A 19600-nucleotide genomic window follows, 5' to 3' on the forward strand; every position below is an offset into this window, starting at 1 on the left:
GCGGATATTTCATTATGGCGTTCACAGGCCCCCGAGCAGTTTTTACATTTCTGTTACCGATGGGGAAAGACGATCCATTTCTTGTAACTATACTGAGAGCCTGCTACTGAGGACATTCAGAGAGAACTGTCCTACTGACAGCTGTGTATAAAAGATTGTCTACAGCAGAACCCCCGATTATACCATGCTGTTACCTGCAGGACGTTCTGCATGGATGCCACTATTACTTCTAATTGTGCACACTGGAAAGTTTGAAGTGACATTATAGATAAATAATAATCATTACTTCTGTCTGATTCTCATCATCATAGTGAACGTCCCTAGTGATTGTGAGGACAATGAGACCTCTCGCATCCAACTGTAAATTTCACATACCCACTGATTAGAAAGAACATATTTTTTTTAAGTTTTAATATAAAACCTTTATACTCTTGGCAGCTAAGAAACTAAACAGAAACAAAAACGTAGGCACTGACAATGCCATGACAATTCCGTAAAACACTTAATCAGATGATCGGTGGTGGATGCAGTGCGGGAGATCATCATGGGCTGGGTTTTTTCAAGTCTCGGATCTGTTTGATCAAGTAGTTCTTTTCATCTGAGAATTGTTCATCATCCGTCCTCTCCTTTTGGAAACTGCTCAGGAACTCAATTAACTTGGTCTGGTTTTTTAGCAGGATGTCCACGATGGGCTGCGTTTTGTTTGGATTTGCTACAAATACCTAAGACGTAAGAGAAGATGAAGGATTAGCCTTGGAAAGACACCATGTTCAAAGTGTAAAACTAAATGGATTCTATCAGCATACGGAAAAAACTATTAAGGAGTGGTCATTGTAGATGTGAATGATACATGTAACACACAGATGGAAAGGCTTCAATCAGCCTCCACGACACTTCACTTACATCAAGTGTACGAAAATACATTTCCTTTTACTGAAACTGCAGAAAATCTATTTATAAGTAACTGACAAAGTAAGGGGAGGACACAACTTTTAGTAATGATGTTCCTTTTAGTTACAGAATATAAATAAGCTTTTATCCAGGAGGACACAAGCTGGCTCTCTAGTGCCACCTATTGGTTGACCAATTTGTAAGATAGTATCTGGCCCTTTAAACAGACCTTGAGACATGGCCAAGATCTTTTCCATAAGACTAAAGACACCCATTCACAGACCGCTGTTTTGGGATGCTTGACCCTCATCAGTGGAGAGCAGAGTACTAGTGTTTTGGTCAGAGGTCTTTGATGTGGGCCGAGGGAAGTTAAGTTTATCCTTGAAGAGACCACCAAGTTGGTGTAGGAAGTCTTATAGCCAGGCAATGTTCCCTGGGGAAAAAGGAATTTAAATAAGCTTTTGTCCAGACGGCCACCTATTGGGTGACTACATTGTAAGTGAGGGTCTGGCCCTGTAATATGTCTTGGATGTAAACTAGAACCAGCAGAAGAATTTGCCCTCTCCCTGACACCACTAACAGTTCCTCAGCTATTAGCTGAATCTTTACCTCCAAGACTTCCCAAATCTGTCCACCTTCTGAATGCAAACCCTCGGTGAAGTCAAAGTATGAGGTACTGTTGGCAACTTCTGGTTAGCCCAGTAACCTGGAGCCATTTAGTTTTTCCCTGTGGCTTTAAAGGGCTATTCCCACCTACAGCATTGATTGACTATCCACAAGATATGCCATAAATGTCTGACAGATGCAGATCCAACTTCTGGGCTATGTGGAGAATTGGGGTCACTTACCCAATGGGACATTTATGCCACATCAGACGTTTATCGCATATCCTGTGGGTATAACATTAATGTCCTGTGTGGGGAAAAGCCTTCTAAGGCTACTTTCACACTTGCGGCAGAGAGATCCGGCAAGCAGTTCCGTCGCCGGAACTGCCTGCCGGATCAGGCAAAATGTATGCTAACTGATGGCATTAGTAAGACTGATCAGGATCCTGATCAGTCTTAAAAATGCCTGATCAGTCGAAAAAATGCATTGAAATGCCGGATCCGTCTTTCCGGTGGTATCCGGCAAAAACGGATCCGGCATTTATTTTTTCACCTTTTTTCAGTCTGCGCATGCGCATACCGGAAGGACGGATCCGGCATTCCGGTATTCTGAATGCCGGATCCGGCACTAATACATTCCTATGGGAAAAAATGCCTGATCCGGCATTCAGGCAAGTCTTCAGTTTTTTTAGCCGGAGATAAAACCGTAGCATGCTACGGTTTTCTCTTTTGCCTGATCAGTCAAAACGACTGAACTGAAGACATCCTGATGCAAACTGAACGGATTACTCTCCATTCAGAATGCATGGGGACATACCTGATCAGTTCTTTTCCGGTATAGAGCCCCTGTGACAGAACTCTATGCCGGAAAAGAACAACGCAAGTGTGAAAGTAGCCTAAGGGCTCTTTCACACTTGCGTTCTTGTCTTCCGGCATAGAGTTCCGTCGTCGGGGCTCTATGCCGGAAGAATCCTGATCAGGATTATCCTAATGCATTCTGAATGGAGAGAAATCCGTTCAGGATGCATCAGGATGTCTTCAGTTCCGGAACGGAACGTTTTTTGGCCGGAGAAAATACAGCAGCATGCTGCGCTTTTTGCTCCGGCCAAAAATCCGAAACACTTGCCGCAAGGCCGGATCCGGAATTAATGCCCATTGAAAGGCATTGATCCGGATCCGGCCTTAAGCTAAACGTCGTTTCGGCGCATTGCCGGAGCCGACATTTAGCTTTTTCAGAGTGGTTACCAGGGCTCCCGGGACGCTAAAGTCCTGGCAGCCATGGTAAAGTGTAGTGGGGAGCAGGGGAGCATTATACTTACCGTCTGTGCGGCTCCCGGGGCGCTTCAGAGTGACGTCAGGGCGCCCCAAGCGCATGGATCATGTGATCACATGGATCACGTCATCCATGCGCATGGGGCGCTCTGACGTCACTCTGAAGCGCCCCGGGAGCCGCACGGACTGTAAGTATACTGCTCCCCCGCTCCCCGCTCCTACTATGGCAACCAGGACTTTAATAGCGTCCTGGGTGCCATAGTAACACTGAACGCATTTGGAAGACGGTTCCGTCTTCAAATGCTTTCAGTACACTTGCGTTTTTCCGGATCCGGCGTGTAATTCCGGCAAGTGGAGTACACGCCGGATCCGGACAACGCAAGTGTGAAAGAGGCCTTAGGATCTATAGTGTACAGAGCACTTTGGATGTGTATTTCAGAACAAGTAAGAATGACTAACCCTGGGATGTCAGATAACCCAGATGGAAGTTTTGGATGGAAGTCATCATTTATTTTTTAAATTATGGTTCCTCCTCACATCATGCCACTTTAAGTTATTAAAAAATGAGTGACACTCTGAGGTGGGCCCTGAATCAAGAAAATCAGCCGAAGAACTGACACTGCACAATAGTGAAAACTAAAATACAGTCTAGATTTAAAGGGGATTTCTGATCTGGGCCTTTATGGAATATCCACAGGATATGGCATGGATATCCGATAAGTGCGGGCCCCACCTCATGACACCCGCTGCTATGTTAAGAACGGCACCCCTACATGAATATAGAGCATGCTACCCATGCGCCTCTTTCTCTGTCCTCTGATATGGGACTTGGGGGCTCGGCTATTTCTGGAAGACTAATAGCAAAGAATGGAGAGGCCGCTGCTCACCGGCAGCATGCTCTTTATTTACAGAGGAACACGTTTTTGAGATAGCAGTGGGATCCAGAGGTGGGACCCACACCTATTAGACATTTATGGCATATACTTTTGATACTCCATAAATGCCCAGATGGAAAATTCCCTTTAACCAGATGTCCACTTACGTAACCTAATAATTTTACACTGCATCTCTGTCTTTTCAGATTGGCTGCTTTGAATACGTGCAGAAAGTCAGTTCACGGAGAGCTGAATTACATTACATTACAGCAAGAGCAGAATGATTACTGTATAAGCTATTATAAGCTATAAGCAACTAAACTACTATGAAAAAGTATTAAATCATATAAATGCTACAGAAGGCATAACTCCAGGAACATCATTCTCTCCTGCATAACATGCAATCTTTTAGATGATAAAAGGGAGATAAATATCCCCCCATTTATAATGCTCAAAGAAGCTTACGAAAACACATCCTAGTTACATGTTTCCATTACCTGTGACGTACATGGGATTTTGGACCGGTGCCTTGAGTGCACTGTCTAGAGCTCTCCTATAAAATGTTGTGCGCTGTGCCTGACAAAACACAGAGCGCCGTGATCCACACCTCACCTTAAACACATGGAACGCTTCAAACTGGATGTTGGGGCTCTTGTCTCTCAGCAGATTCATCATCAGCTTCAGATTTTCGGGTTTGCTGATGTACTTTGTCATGATGGGAAAGTTGTGTCGGTCCAGGATTAGCTCCCCCAGCAGCTACACACACAATGAGAAGAAGTAAACCTAATAAGTAACATACAAATACATGCTGGAGGAGAGGTACGGGAAAAGCAGAGACGTTCCCTATACTGATCTCAGCTTTTATATGAAAAGGGAATCAACTACCTGACTTACAGTACAAAATTAAGGGCTGGATCAAGATTGGGAGAGGTCCCTGGGCAAATATGCACAGGTACCTTCTAATTCCAAGGAGAAAACTGATGACACCAATTATACTTAGCAAATCACTGTGCCTCGTACGACATGAAATAAGACCAATGGCATTTGTTGCTAGCACTAGAACTCAATCCTAAATAATATTTTAAAGGGGATGCATATCCTCATTGATCAATGCCCTTAGAAGATGAGTGCAGGTTTTCTAGGTATAAATATTTGATACAAGATCAATATCTGATCGTTGGGTGTCCGACACCTCAGTTGATTAGCTGTTCCTGAATAGCTTTGGCACTGGAAATACTGTAGGTGCTGGACTGGTTACTGCAGCACTACTCTCATTCCAATAACTAGCTCCATCCACCACACAGTGGACAGAGCTGTGTAGTTGTGGCACTGGGGCTACTCAGGTACAGCATTGGTGGTGGTGCGGGGAGTGGAACCCCCATCGGTCAGATAATGATGGCCTAAGCTATTATATGACTTCGGGCAGCACGGTGGCTCAGTGGTTAGCACTGGTGCCTTTCAGCGCTGGGGTCCTAGGTTTGAATCTGACCAAGGACAACATCTGCATGTAGTTCATATATGTTCTCCCCGTGTTTGCGTGGGTTTCCTCTGGGTACTCTGGTTTCCTCCCACATACTGATTGGGACCATAGATTGTGAGCACCACTGGAGACAGCAAGCAATGATAATGTTAGCGCTATAATAAAGTGATCAACATAAATAAGAAAATAAGGAGAACCTATTTAAATTAATTTAATATTGTGTTTTTTCCTCTAAGTACCACCAAAACAGTTCTGACCAGTCAAGGCAAGACCTCTGAAGATGTTCTGTGGTATCTGGCACCAAGACGTTAGCAGCAGATCATTTAAGTCCTGTGAATTGAGTCTTCAAGGATCAGACTTGTTTTTCAGCACACTGTACAGATGCGCAGTCAGAGCTTGGAGGCCAAGTCAACACATTGAACTCTTTATGAGGTGCCTCTTATCTGAACAGTGCGTGGTGTGCTCTCCATTCACCACTATGGGACTTCTAAATATAGACAAGCACACTTGCTCGCTGTTTTCAGAACTCCCATAGCGATGAATGGACAGCGCGCGAAGTGTGCTCTCCTTCACATTGGTCCCATTCTCTAGGTAGGATCAGGTCCCAGGGTTGGAACCCACACCTACATGCCATTGATGGCATATCCTAGCAATATGCCATCAATGTCCCATGTGGGCCAACCCCTTTGAAAACATATACAGTTGTGGGCAAAAGACTCACACAAATTTAGGTTTTCACAAAATTTGCTGCTTCAGCGTTTTTGGATCTCGTTAGATGTTTTGATGGTATAATGAAGGACAATTATAAATCATTTTATACTGTTTTTTAAATACATTAAGTTTATGCAAACACTTAATATTTCTAGTTTTGACCCTTATTTTTCAAGACTTCTGCAATTCGCCCTGGCATGCTGGATATCATCCTGACTGATGGCAACCCATTTTTACCTATTCAGTGCTTGGAATTTATAACAATTTCTGCATTTTTATTTTTCCACGCATTTTTTGAGGATATCGACCACAGATACTGAATGGGATTAAGATCTGTGGTGTTTCCTGACCATGGACCCAAAATGTCAGTGTTTTGTTCACCATGCCACTTAGCTATCAGTTTTGTCTTGTGCCATGTGCTCGAAAAAGCATTATGCATCACCAAATTCCTCCTGGATCATTGGGAGAAGTTGCTCTTGGAGGATGTTTTGATTCTGATCTAATTTTTTATTCATGGCAGTGTTCTTAGGTCAACTTGTAAGAGAGCCCACTCCATTGGATGAGAAGTAACCCCACACATGAATGGTCTCAGGATGCTATATCCGATTCTGTGATTCTTCCAGCCTCTCAGTATCTCTGCTGCAACCTGCTGGTGACACTGCGACACTCTAAGCTCAGTGGCCACTTCCATCTGAGAACATCCTGCTTGAAGCCTCGCAATGGGGAGGCACTGTTAATCAATTGTAAGGTGTCGTCTTGGTCTCATGATGTCAAAATGTGAACCACATGATGAGAAGGACTGTTTAAATACTAATTCTAATTGAACCAGGAAATTTATTGGGCGATTCATGGATCAAACCCCTGCTGTGAATTTTGCCGTTTAGCTACTTGTTAGAGAACAGCAAGTTGTGCAAAAGGTACTGAAAAATTGAACAGCTGGACACGTGCATTCAAAGGTTTAGAGAAGGTCACATCAAGTTAACCCTAAAAAGGTTAGAGTGCATTTTAAGTTCATCCTGAAATTTCACCCACAAGCCAAATATCCCTAACTTTTTGTAAGTAGTATAGCTGACTTAGGTGCAATGTAATCTTACAAGCAGCAATATCGTTGCCTTCTAAAGCAAAGCAATCATGACTGCATATGTTTCCCTGGAGGTAACCATGGTTAAAAAAAAAGATGAAATTGATTTCAACCACCACCCTCCTTTTAAATCAACCTGTCTGCTCTCTAACTCTATCAGTATGACTGAGTAATATCGGTTACCTTGTCCTTATTAACACTTTCTTCTAAAGATCACTGAAATGATGTTAGCAGGTCATTTTGTGGCAGGTAGAAATGCAGGGGAATTTGGATTATTGTGATTAAGTGACAAGGAGTGACTGCAATTACGGTAATTGCAATTCATCTGATCACTCCTCATAACAATCTAGAGTTAAAGCAAATTGCCACCATAAAAACTGAAGCAGCAAACTTTGTGAAAACCAAAATTTGTGTCAGTCTCAAAACATCTGGCCACAACCTAACACAAAAAGCCAATCGGCATTATATGATCCACTTACCTTCAATGACTGCCTTTTAGTTACATAGTTCTCAGAGTGTAGAAGCTTTTCATAGTCATTAAATATCTAGAAAGAAAGAGGAGAGTTTATTACTAATAATGAGAAAATGTCTCCTCCTATGTGCTCTTCATCTAAAGATGAGCTACATGGAAACAATCAGCATGGTCTATGTAGGGATGCATCCCATATTTCTGCGCACTGATCCCAATTATTAGTTTCAAGATGTATGTAACTAAAGAACATAGCAGTGTTAGTTTTGTTCATGGGCTTTGTCTGGTATTGCCACTCAGGCCCATTCAAGTAAGAAAGCTGCCATGTTTTTTTCTCATACAACCCATTTAAGGTGACACAAAGAATTGTGTTTTCAAAAGGCTGCATTTAAATCATGAAGCCCCATATATCAGGACTCCGCTCCTTTCTTTCATACAGCTGGTATAGATCTCCGATGCCCCATTTCCCAGCTGTATAATGCCAAAGTAAAACATACAGCTGACATTTCACAGTTTACAGTTTACATAGTGAAGGGGTTTTCCTGTTTGCATCAACATTGTTTAAAATACCCATTTATGAAGGTAGCTGTAATTTTGTAATGTATTTGTTTTCCCTTTATTGCTCCTATCTTCTGTTCTGGGTGGTGGTCACATGACCATGTCCATGCAGCTCCTTATTTTCTGTGATGTTATGTCCATGCGCGTCAGTGGATTAACTACAGGGGAAGCGGCTGCTTTGGGGCCTGAGTTGTGAAGGGGCCCAGGAGCAATGTCTTTTCTAGTACAATTCATGCCATGCCGGGCCCCTTCCAGATGCAATCACATTGGGGGCCCTTACCTTGCATAGGTGTACACACCAGAGTATAAAAATGTTGCTGTGGGGCACAGTCAGTTCTAGCTATGTCCCTGATGGGCGTGTTTCTGAAAGGGGACTGTCTATGTAACTAGCTGGGTGTGAGGAGCTATGAACTAGCGGGGCTCTTTTAGGGGCGGTGCTAGAGGAGTGGGAGAGAAAAGAGAAGTGCATCATGGGTTTGGTTGGATACAGCAACAGGAAGTGCTACATACAGGATGGGAAAAAAACTGAGGGATTGGTTTACATGGTGAGTGTGGGAGGAAACCCATGCAAATGTGGGGAGAAGATGTTGCAGATGTAGATGTTGTCCTTGGTCACATTTGAAGCCAGGACCCCAGCACTGCTAGGCACCAGTGCTAACCATTGAGCCACAGTGCATAGTGGTTATGTACGTGAGGTAAGCAACTATGGTCATAAACCATAGTAATCCCGGAAAAAAACCTTTAAGGATTCGAAAAACAGCCATTCCCTAATATACACCTATATACTTTTACATAAATTGGAAAATGATGAGAAGGGATTCACCCATCAGCAGCTTTATGACAGCTTTCTCCTCTCCTCTCTGCATAATTCAATCGGCTAAAAACATCAGAATATTTTCTGCTAATGGACTGGCAAAAAGCAACAACAGTGACAATAACAGTATATAATGGACATTTATATTCTCTAATACAAGTCCATATCTTCAGAATTCTTTCCTATGAGCTTGGCTAATTTAATAAAAGAGCAGGACGGGGTCTGGGGTGTTTGCTTATAGAATATAGACCAATGCCAACCCATATACTGGCTGGGGTAGGTATAGGAGATCTATACAGTGTCTCCGTTCTTATATAAGCTTTTACCCCTATAGATGTGAGGTATTGCTCTTTTTGCCTTTTCTAATATACACATGTAGATTTTTGGGATCCTGAGAACTAGACATGACTAATGTGCCCCAATCCTTATTATAAACTGTGATCCCATACATTGTGTGCGTCTGGTACGTATCAGGGGAGAATAGATGATGTCCCCGAGCATTATTTATATGTAAGATGCTGAAAACTTCAGAGGAAGGAAAGTATGCAGCTACGATTAATGCTCCCATTGTAAGTTCAGACACCAGTAAACAGCAGGTATGACCCTGGGATCCCAAACCTACAAATCATCATTAATCCAGCAACCGCAAAACAAATACTTCTCTGCTGAGAGATTCTCTCCCGAAAATGCAGGTTTTCTAAATCTGACTGTAGTGTAGTATTTTTGGAGAGGAGCTGTCATCGTGTGCCAGACCTCTATTACAAGGGGACATGACACTGCAGTGGAAAAAAGCAAGGTCAAAGCAGGATTTCGGTTTCCAATTTGTCACCACTACTTGATTTTGCTCATTATCAGCGTAGGACCTTTACTAAGGTCAGTATCTCTTGGAAATCAGATAAGGATATGGGACAGGGTCAGGGTCGGACAAGGGTAGGCAGGGTAGGCGGCTGGGGTGGATATAAAAATAGAGACCTGAGGGATGAAGCCAAGAGAGGAGCTGGTGGACCCTAGTAAAGATATTTGGCAGGGTGGTCAGCTGGCTCTGCACATATGTGGAGATGGGCATGGCGGCATGAAAAATTGTCATTTTAAATAAAAGCGCTATAAATCAAAGAGGGAAGAAGCTAGGAGAAATTAAAGGGGTATTCCAACTTGAACTGTCAAACTCTTACCGTTCTGACAACTGGTGGGGGACCCAGCGGTCGAACACCCACTGATCTAGCATTGATCACCTATTCAGGCTGGAATACCCCTTTACATAAATGTATGAAGTACAGGGACCAAAGGCTTGTGTGTGTGTGTGTGCGTGATCGTATTCTAAAACCCCATCTCTGGACTTTACCATCAAAAGCCATGTGAGACATATGTGAACACACTAGGGTGGAAAATTGTATTAAAGGGGTTATCTCATGACTAATGTAAAAAATAAAAATCAGATATATCAATATAGTACATGACAATCTCTAACAAAGCCAGAACCAGCCCTGTACCTCACATGGATCCAGAGATCTGCCCATTCATTTTTACCATTGTTCTGCTAGATTTATTTCAGCTTAGGGGAGTGTCCTTTCTCAGGGGGCGTGTCCTTTCTGCTGGAGCTGGTGGCAGTTGAAGGATGGAACTGAGCACGTGCTTCCATCTCGGTGAGCAGGACAGAGAAATTAGGAAAAGAGCAAACAGCAGGTGGCGCTATACAGATAGTTTCATTGAATAACTCGGTAGCTTTATTAAGTGTTTTATTACATGCTGTTACAAAAGGATTCAGATCCAGGTGCTAGTTTGAAAACTGTTGAATATTTTTCAGGAAAAAATGTTTAAAGGGACAACACCTTTAAGTAAAAGTCCAATGTAAAACAATAAGTACTATGTATGCTAGTATATATTCAATGATCATAAACTATCGGCCTAAGCAGAGGACTACCTCTATGATGTCCATGTGGCAAGAAAACTCCTGATTCATTGTATAATAAAAAGTTCTGCAACTTTTTAAAACACTGGGGGAGATTTATCAAACTGGTGTAAAGTAGAACTGACTAAGTAGCCCATAGCAACCAATCAGATTCCACCTTACATGTTTCAGTGAAAGGTGGAATCTGATTGGTTGCTATGTGCAACTAAGCCAGTTTCCCGTTACACCAGTTTTTCCCCATAGCGTTTTAATTATTTACCTGATAATCACTAGGCTATGCCACCAGTATCCGATTCGGCAGTGGCCCAAATGCTGGAACACAGTGGCAGCACCGCTAGGAGCGTGACGTGTGAGAGAAGGCCGTGATGCTACCGTGAGCGCCTCTGCCCTATCGATCAGCTGATCGGGGGCTCCCGGGTGTCGGACTCCCACTGATCAGATACTAAAGTCTTGGAAAACCCCTTTAAAATAATTCTGAACACAATGTAAGCATTTTATTACCATTTTATACACATTTTTAAAAATGATCACACTTACTCTATCGTAGTTCTGTTCTAGAAATTCAGCTACTATCAGCTTGTGCCGTGTGAGCAAGTCCTGCAAAGACAAACCAGACAAGAAATGACTACTGGTAGCAAAGGCTAGCATGATATAATAACTGTATACTGTACAGGGTGAGGCTGAAGTCTAGACACACCCTTTTAACTGATGTTATTTGTAGGAAATTGACTTCCAATGTGTGAAAGGAGGGAGGCTGCATTATTTGGGGGTGGAAACTTTTTTGACCGCCAATTTGAATTCTGCCATATTGAATTCAGCTCAGGGTTTTACCAATGGGAAGGGGGGCATGTAATATATCAGCCTTGGCTAGAATTTACACAGAAACACGCTGGAAGGGTCCGTTTTTACCTGTCTTTACATGGTTCAGAGTTCAGAGCTGTAGGATTCGCCACTTTAGGTGAGCCATATTGGGTATGTTGATGAAGAACGAATTAAACATTTAATCCGACCTTTGTGAACATACTCAGTATGGCTCGACTGAAATAGAGAATCCTACAAAGCTGTGAAGTAGTATCACCTGCGGTTCTTCAGCGTGTACACGAAGACTGGATTAAACGCTAGCCCATGTGCATCCGGCAAAAAGGTGGACACATAGAAAACGTCATGTAAAGCACTTTAGGAAACTATGACCTTGCTGAACTCCTAAACAGGTCAAGATCAGTCAAAACTGACACTTCCTTTGTGTTTCTAAGTAAGTTCTAGCCAAGATTGATATATTACATGCCCCACTTCCCACTAGTAAAACCTGAGCTGAATTCAATATGGCAGATTTCAAAATGGCACCCAAAACATTTCCTTCACCACATAATGCAGCCTACCCCCCAGTTAACACTTTCACACACTGGAAGTCAATCTTCTTCATAGTACACCAGTTAACAGGGTGTCTCCGACTTTTGCCTCCCCCTGGTTTATACTCCTATGGTTTTATTGTTAGGCTTTGTTCATCTCACAATAAAATGATGTGAACAGAGATTTTTGAACCTTAGTCAGGACTAGATAACCATGGTAAAAAACGTTGAGCTGTTCACAGTGCAGTGGCTTACCAGGCACCATTAGGAATACACAATCTATAAATCACCATGTGTGCGTCTTTCCTACGGTGCTCTGCATGAGGAAGTCAGAGGTTGGCGGCCATCGATGGGGAACCAAAATGGAGGATAGCAGGTACCATTGCCAAAATGGAAGGCGCCAGGTATGTTGACTATACATTTGTTTTGTACAGTCAAATTTTAGGTTTGGGTCAGAGGGTTGGTTTGAAGTAAAATTACTACAATTTTTTAAAAAAATCTGTCGAAAACCACAATGAAAACCCTTATTATAGAAGTATCACAGCAAAGAAGAAATCAAAACCCCTGCACACAGATGCTCAATAACCTACTGCGGAGGTTAAGAATATGCCCTTTAGCACCTATGTCTACAAGGCATCTGGCAAAAACAGCAAAATGCAGTCACACATTCCATGGTGTAATTAACTTAATAGCATAATGCAAATTTAATGGTATGAAACAGAAGCAGCTTTGTGGATTCAGCGTATGTACAGTAATGAGAATATATAAAGTATGGGCCCTAGGGTACAAGGCGGAGGGCAAAGCCTGTTGAAAAAGTTTCATGAAACACTAGAAAAAAAAAGTTGGAGATGGAGAATACAAAATCCATCCTGCAAGCCAAGTAGTATAAGAAAATCCCATTGCCTTAAGGTCAGTGGTAGACAAAGCTGCCATGACCTAGTGTTATATGGTGTATACAGCGCCAATTACTGGCTGCTTAGTGATATGTCCATTACCCAACGAAGGCCCCGTTACACTGCTTGATATTTGGGAAGATTATCGCTAACAAGCGTTGGTATGAACTAGGGATCGACCGATTATCGGTTTGGCCGATATTATCGGCCGATATTGAGGATTTTGAACGTTATCGGTATCGGCATCTATTTTGCCGATATACCGATAACGTTTGGGGAACACAGATCGCGCTGCTCTCAGCGCTCTCTGTGTTCCCTCCGCAGCACAGGGGAGAAGGAAGCAGTGTCTCCTCCCCCTGTGCTGCTGCTGCCGCTGCCGCCAATGAGGGGATAGAACATAAGAGGAGGGGAGGGGCTGTGGCCGCTGCGCCACCAATGAAGATAAGCCTTTCATTCATTCATATATAGAGGAGGCGGGAGCTGGCTGCAGAATCACATAGCCGGCTCCCGACCTCTATGAGCAATAGCTGCGGTCCGCGGTAGTTAACTCCTCAGGTGCCGCGGATCGCAGCTACCGCTGATAGAGGTCGGGAGCCGGCTATGTGATTCTGCAGCCAGCTCCCGCCTCCTGTATATGAATGATCGATAGACTTATCTTCATTGGTGGCGCAGTGCGCCCCCCACCCCCATCCCAATCCCGGCCAATAGTAAAAACATTGGTGGCGCAGTGCGCCCCCCCCCCCCCCCCACCCAGTATTAATCATTGGTGGCAGTGGCCACAGGATCCCCTCTCCCCTGCTCCTCCGATCGGAGCCCCAGCTGTGTAAGCCTGGGGCTCCGATCGGTTGCCATGGCAGCCAGGACGCTATTGAAGCCCTGGCTGCCATGTTCAGCTCCATGCTGCTGTGTGCACTATGCACAGAGCAGCAGGGACAGTGTGAGCTCCTATTCACCCTGATAGAGATCTATCAGGGTGAATAGGACAAAGGTTCTAGTCCCTAAGGGGGTTAAAAGTTAGTAAAAAAAAAAAACACAAAAATATTAAGTATAAATGAAAAAGATTTATAAAAAAAAAATACACATTAACAATAAACAAAAAAAATACACATTAACAATAAACATATTAATTTTCAGCAGATTTGTGTAGGAATTTTTTTTTTTTCTCAAAAATGAAAATTCCCAGAATATCGGTATAAATTATCGGCTATCGGCCTGAAAGTTCACAAATTATCGGTATCGGTATCGGCCCTAAAAAATCAATATCGGTCGATCCCTAGTATGAACGCTCATTAGCAATAAACTGCACGTTTAACGGTGCCGCCAAATACCCGATGAACAAGCGAAACACTCGGTAACAGATCTTTGGCATGGTCACCTAAATTATCGTTTGCCGGCAGCAGATCGTGGTGTCTAAACAACAGTCTGCTGCCGGCAAACAATGATTATGTATGGGGACGAGCGATGGTATTAGTGATCGTTCCTCACCATACTGTGGAGGAGAACGCTGCATCCTCCACTGACGAGTAGGCGATTGTCGGGAAGGAACACTTCCTTCCCGACAAACATCTGCTCCATCAAGCTGTATAAAGGGGTGATTACAGCCTGTCACCTGAGGGAAAGTGTTAACAATAAAATTGTGGTCAGATATAGTGTCATCCATGCATAGGATGTCAGGAGGTTTGGTGGCAGCATATTGTACAGTCCTGATCAAAAGTTTCAGACCACTTGAAAAATTGCAAAAAATCCTATTTAGCATGGCTGGATCTTAACAAGGTTCCAAGTAGAGCTTCAACATGCAACAAGAAGAAATGGGAGTGAGACAAAACATTTTTTGAGCATTCAATTTAATGAAAACAACAAATAAACTGAAACAGGCTGTTTTTCAGCTGATAAAAAGTTTAGGACCACACCTCCAAAAAATAACTAAACCCCCCCAAAACAGAAATCTAACTTCCAAACATGAACTCAGTAATGAGTAGCTCCGCCGTTATTGTTTATCACTTCAAAAATTCATTTCGGCATGCTTGATGCAAGCGTTTCCATGAGGTGAGTGGGAACATTTCTCCAAGTGGTGAAGACGGCCACACGAAGGCCATCTACTGTCTGGAACTGTTGTCCATTTTTGTAAACTTCCCTTGCCATCCATCCCCAAAGGTTCTCAATTGGATTTAGATCAGGGGAACACGCAGGATGGGCCAAAAGAGTGATGTTATTCTCCTGGAAGAAGTCCCTTGTCCTGCGGGCATTGTGTACTGTAGCGTTGTCCTGTTGAAAAACCCAGTCGTTACCACACAGACGAGGGCCCTCAGTCATGAGGAATGCTCTCTGCAACATCTGGACATAGCCAGCGGCTGTTTGACGCCCCTGCACTTCCTGAAGCTCCATTGTTCCACTGAAAGAAAAAGCACCCCAGACCATTATGGCGCCCCCTCCACTGTGGCGCGTAGAAAACATCTCAGGTGGGATCTGATGGTCATGCCAGTAACGTTGGAAACCATCAGGACCATCAAGGTTTAATTTTTTCTCATCAGAGAATAAAACTTTCTTCCACCTTTGAATGTCCCATGTTTGGTGCTCTCTTGCAAAGTCCAAACAAGCATTTCTGTGGTGTTCAAGGAGACGAGGTCTTTGAAGACGTTTTTTGTTTTTGAAGCCCTTCAGTCTCAGATGCCGTCTGATGGTTATGGGGCTGCAGTCAGCACCAGTAAGGGCCTTAATTTGGGTCGAGGATTGTCCAGTGTCTTGACGGACAGCCAATTGGATCCTCCGGCTCAGTGCTGGTGAAATTTTTTTGTAGGGATGTCCCGATACTGATACCAGTATCGGTATCGGGACCGATACCGGGCATTTGCACGAGTACATGTACTCGTGCAAATGTCCCCGATACCACTGCCGATACCTGTGCGCCGCTTCTATGTGTCCGTCCGCGGCCCCTGCATCTCCCACAGCTAACAGCTTCACAGGCAGCAGCAGGCAGTGTAATTGGAGCCTAGAGTGGAAGCTAGGCCTGCCCCTCCCTGCCCTCCAACCAATCAGAGGCAACCAGCACTGACTCACAGCACAGGGAGCGTAGTGCAGAGACTCAGAGAATCGTCTGACAGTTTATTAGTTAAAAGAATGGAATGAGTCACAGACGGTGTCACCGAGTCCCTGCCAGGCTTCCTGCTCTGCGGCTCCCTGTAAGTCCGTCCGGGGGAAGGGGGGGCATTATTAGCATAGCATGTAGTGGAGCTGTGTGTGTACAGGGTGCATGTAGCAGAGCAGGAAGTCTGGCAGGGACTCGGTGACACAGTCTGTGACTCATTAGATTCTTTTTAACTAATAAACTCTCAGACGATTCTCTGAGTCCCTGCAATAACTATAATTACATCACAGTCTGCTCCACTGCATTCACTGCAGCAGAGCTGTGTTTGCCAGGAGCGAGTCCCTCCAAAGGTGATAGTGTCTGTCTTCTATGGCCCTGGTCCCTCCCTTCCTGCCTGCAAGCTGCACATTGATCTCTAAAAGCAGGCATTAGGGCAAGAAGAAATATACATTACTGTATGATGGCCACAAGACTATTATACTGAGGAGGGGGGGCTTCAAAAATTGTTGTCCTGACTCCTTACAGTAGCGTCTCCTTGTGGCTGCCCCCCATACAGTGTAACGTCTCCTTGTGGCTGCCCCCCATACAGTGTAACGTCTCCTTGTGGCTGCCCCCCATACAGTATAACGTCTCCTTGTGGCTGCCCCCCATACAGTATAACGTCTCCTTGTGGCTGCCCCCCATACAGTATAACGTCTCCTTGTGGCTGCCCCCATACAGTATAACGTCTCCTTGTGGCTGCCCCCATACAGTATAACGTCTCCTTGTGGCTGCCCCCCATACAGTATAACGTCTCCTTGTGGATGCCCCCATACAGTATAACGTCTCCTTGTGGCTGCCCCCATACAGTATAACGTCTCCTTGTGGCTGCCCCCATACAGTATAATGTCTCCTTGTGGCTGCCCCCCATACAGTGTAACGTCTCCTTGTGGCTGCCCCCCATACAGTATAACGACTCCTTGTGGCTGCCCCCATACAATATAATGTCTCCTTGTGGCTGCCCCCACACAGTGTAACGTCTCCTTGTGGCTGCCCCATACAGTATATAACGTCTCCTTGTGGCTGCCCCCATACAGTATAACGTCTCCTTGTGGCTGCCCCATACAGTATAACGTCTCCTTGTGGCTGCCCCATACAGTATAACGTCTCCTTGTGGCTGCCCCATACAGTATAATGTCTCCTTGTGGCTGCCCCCATACAGTATAACGTCTCCTTGTGGCTGCCCCCCACATACAGTATAACGTCTTCTTGTGGCTGCCCCCCATACCGTATAACGTCTCCTTGTGGCTGCCCCCATACAGTATAACGTCTCCTTGTGGCCCCCCATACAGTATAACGTCTCCTTGTGGCCCCCCATACAGTATAACGTCTCCTTGTGGCTGCCCCCATACAGTATAACGTCTCCTTGTGGCCCCCCATACAGTATAACGTCTCCTTGTGGCTGCCCTCATACAGTATAACGTCTCCTTGTGGCTGCCCCCATACAGTATAACGTCTCCTTGTGGCTGCCCCCATACAGTATAACGTCTCCTTGTGGCTGCCCCCATACAGTATAACGTCTCCTTGTGGCTGCCCCCATACAGTATAATGTCTCCTTGTGGCTGCCCCCCATACAGTATGTCTCCTTGTAGCTGCCCCCATACAGTATAACGTCTCCTTGTGGCTGCCCCCATACAGTATAACGTCTCCTTGTGGCTGCCCCATACAGTATAACGTCTCCTTGTGGCTGCCCCCCATACAGTATAACGTCTCCTTGTGGCTGCCCCCATACAGTATAACGTCTCTTTGTGGCCCCCATACAGTATAACGTCTCCTTGGAATGTTATAGTTCTGTTTTTGGGCCTTTTGGTTGGTCAGTGGTCAGAAAATACATGTGTGTGTATTTTATTGTTAAAATTAGTATCGGTAATTGGTATCGGTGAGTACTTGAATAAAAGTATCGGTACTCGTACTCAGTCTTAAAAAAATGGTATCGGGACATCCCTATTTTTTTGGGTCTTCCACTTGATTTTTTTGTTCCATAACCCTCAGGATCATTTAAGAAATTCCAAATTACTGTCTTACTGCGTCCCACCTCAGTAGCGATGGCGCGCTGTGAGAGACCCTGCTTATGCAGTTCAACAACCCGACCACGTTCAAAAAGGGAGATTTTTTTGGCCTTTGCCATCACAACGTGTGACTACCTGACAGAAAATGACAATGAATCCACATCTTTGCACAGATTTGGCCTTTTAAAGGCATGTGGTCCTAAACTTTTGATCAGCTGAAAAACAGCCTGTTTCAGTTTAATCGTTATTTTCAATTAATTGAATGCTCAAAAAATGTTTTGTCTCACTCCCATTTCTTCTTGTTGCATGTTGAAGCTCCACTTGAAACCTTGTTAAGATCCAACAATGTAAAATATGATTTTTTGCCATTTTTCAAGTGGTCTTAAACTTTTGATCAGGACTGTATAAATGTCATTCACACACTATATTACCACTGATACAATTTCTATAAGTCTATGGCCCATCGGTGTTACTGGCCGCATGTGCCCAATCTACGGCCACCCATGGTAGCCAATGGTTGCTTGATTTCACCATGAAATTATGCAGCCACATTTGGGCCCAGCTTGGTGGCATGCGGCCAACTTCGCCTTCGGGTTGTACTCTCAATGTACAATACCAGTGACTAGTTAAGAACAGGACCCAGAGGTGGGACCAGGGCCGGCGCCACCAGTAAGGCGACTTAGGCAGTCGCCTAGGGCGCCATTTAGCAGGGGGCGCCCGTTGCGGTGTAATAAAAATAAATAAATTTGGTTATATAAGTTCGGCCGGCGGCGCCCCTCATGCTGCGCCTCCTGAATCTCTGGCCGCCGGCTCATTGCTGCGCAGCCTGCGCCTGCTGTGTGTCAGCTCTGTGCTTTTGTTAATGTAGCGTGGCCGAGCTCTGTTCGGTCCGCGGTAGGAGCTTTTGTTTCCTGTACCCGGCCGGACTGACAGGAAGTGCTCACTTAGTGTGCACTTCCTGTCAGTCCGGCCGGGTACAGGAAACAAATGTTCCTGTACCGCAGACCGAAGAGATCTCGGCCATGCTACATTAGAGGTGTGTGTGGGGTGGACTATTGAGATTGACAATGGAGGGGGGGGGGGGGACTATTGAGATTGACAAGGGAGGGAGGGGGACTATTGAGATTGACAAGGGAGGGAGGGGGACTATTGAGATTGACAAGGGAGGGAGGGGGACTATTGAGATTGACAAGGGAGGGAGGGGGACTATTGAGATTGACAAGGGAGGGAGGGGGACTATTGAGATTGACAAGGGAGGGAGGGGGACTATTGAGATTGACAAGGGAGGGAGGGGGACTATTGAGATTGACAAGGGAGGGAGGGGGACTATTGAGATTGACAAGGGAGGGAGGGGGACTATTGAGATTGACAAGGGAGGGAGGGGGACTATTGAGATTGACAAGGGAGGGAGGGGGACTATTGAGATTGACAAGGGAGGAGGGGGACTATTGAGATTGACAAGGGAGGAGGGGGACTATTGAGATTGACAAGGGAGGGGGGGGGACTATTGAGATTGACAAGGGAAGGGGGGACTATTGAGATTGACAAGGGAGGGAGGGG

At 44.8% G+C, this 19600-nt stretch overlaps 1 protein-coding gene across 2 annotated transcripts in view; it reads right to left on the reverse strand.

Annotated features, from left to right (window-relative positions):
- Positions 1 to 397: 397 nt before the first annotated feature.
- CAB39L (calcium binding protein 39 like) overlaps positions 398 to 19600 on the reverse strand; it is a 98885-nt gene continuing 79682 nt past the window's right edge. For both annotated transcript variants that reach the window (XM_040426017.1, XM_040426018.1), the window contains exons 6-9: positions 11203 to 11262; positions 7395 to 7460; positions 4256 to 4399; positions 398 to 722 (exon numbers count right to left, since the gene is read on the reverse strand). In XM_040426017.1, the coding sequence (XP_040281951.1) occupies positions 543 to 722; positions 4256 to 4399; positions 7395 to 7460; positions 11203 to 11262 (450 nt within the window). In that variant the 3' untranslated portion in view covers positions 398 to 542. The remainder of the gene's footprint in view (positions 723 to 4255; positions 4400 to 7394; positions 7461 to 11202; positions 11263 to 19600) is intronic.

The sequence above is a fragment of the Bufo bufo genome, chromosome 3, assembly GCF_905171765.1.
Source record: "Bufo bufo chromosome 3, aBufBuf1.1, whole genome shotgun sequence".
Taxonomy (NCBI): domain Eukaryota; kingdom Metazoa; phylum Chordata; class Amphibia; order Anura; family Bufonidae; genus Bufo; species Bufo bufo.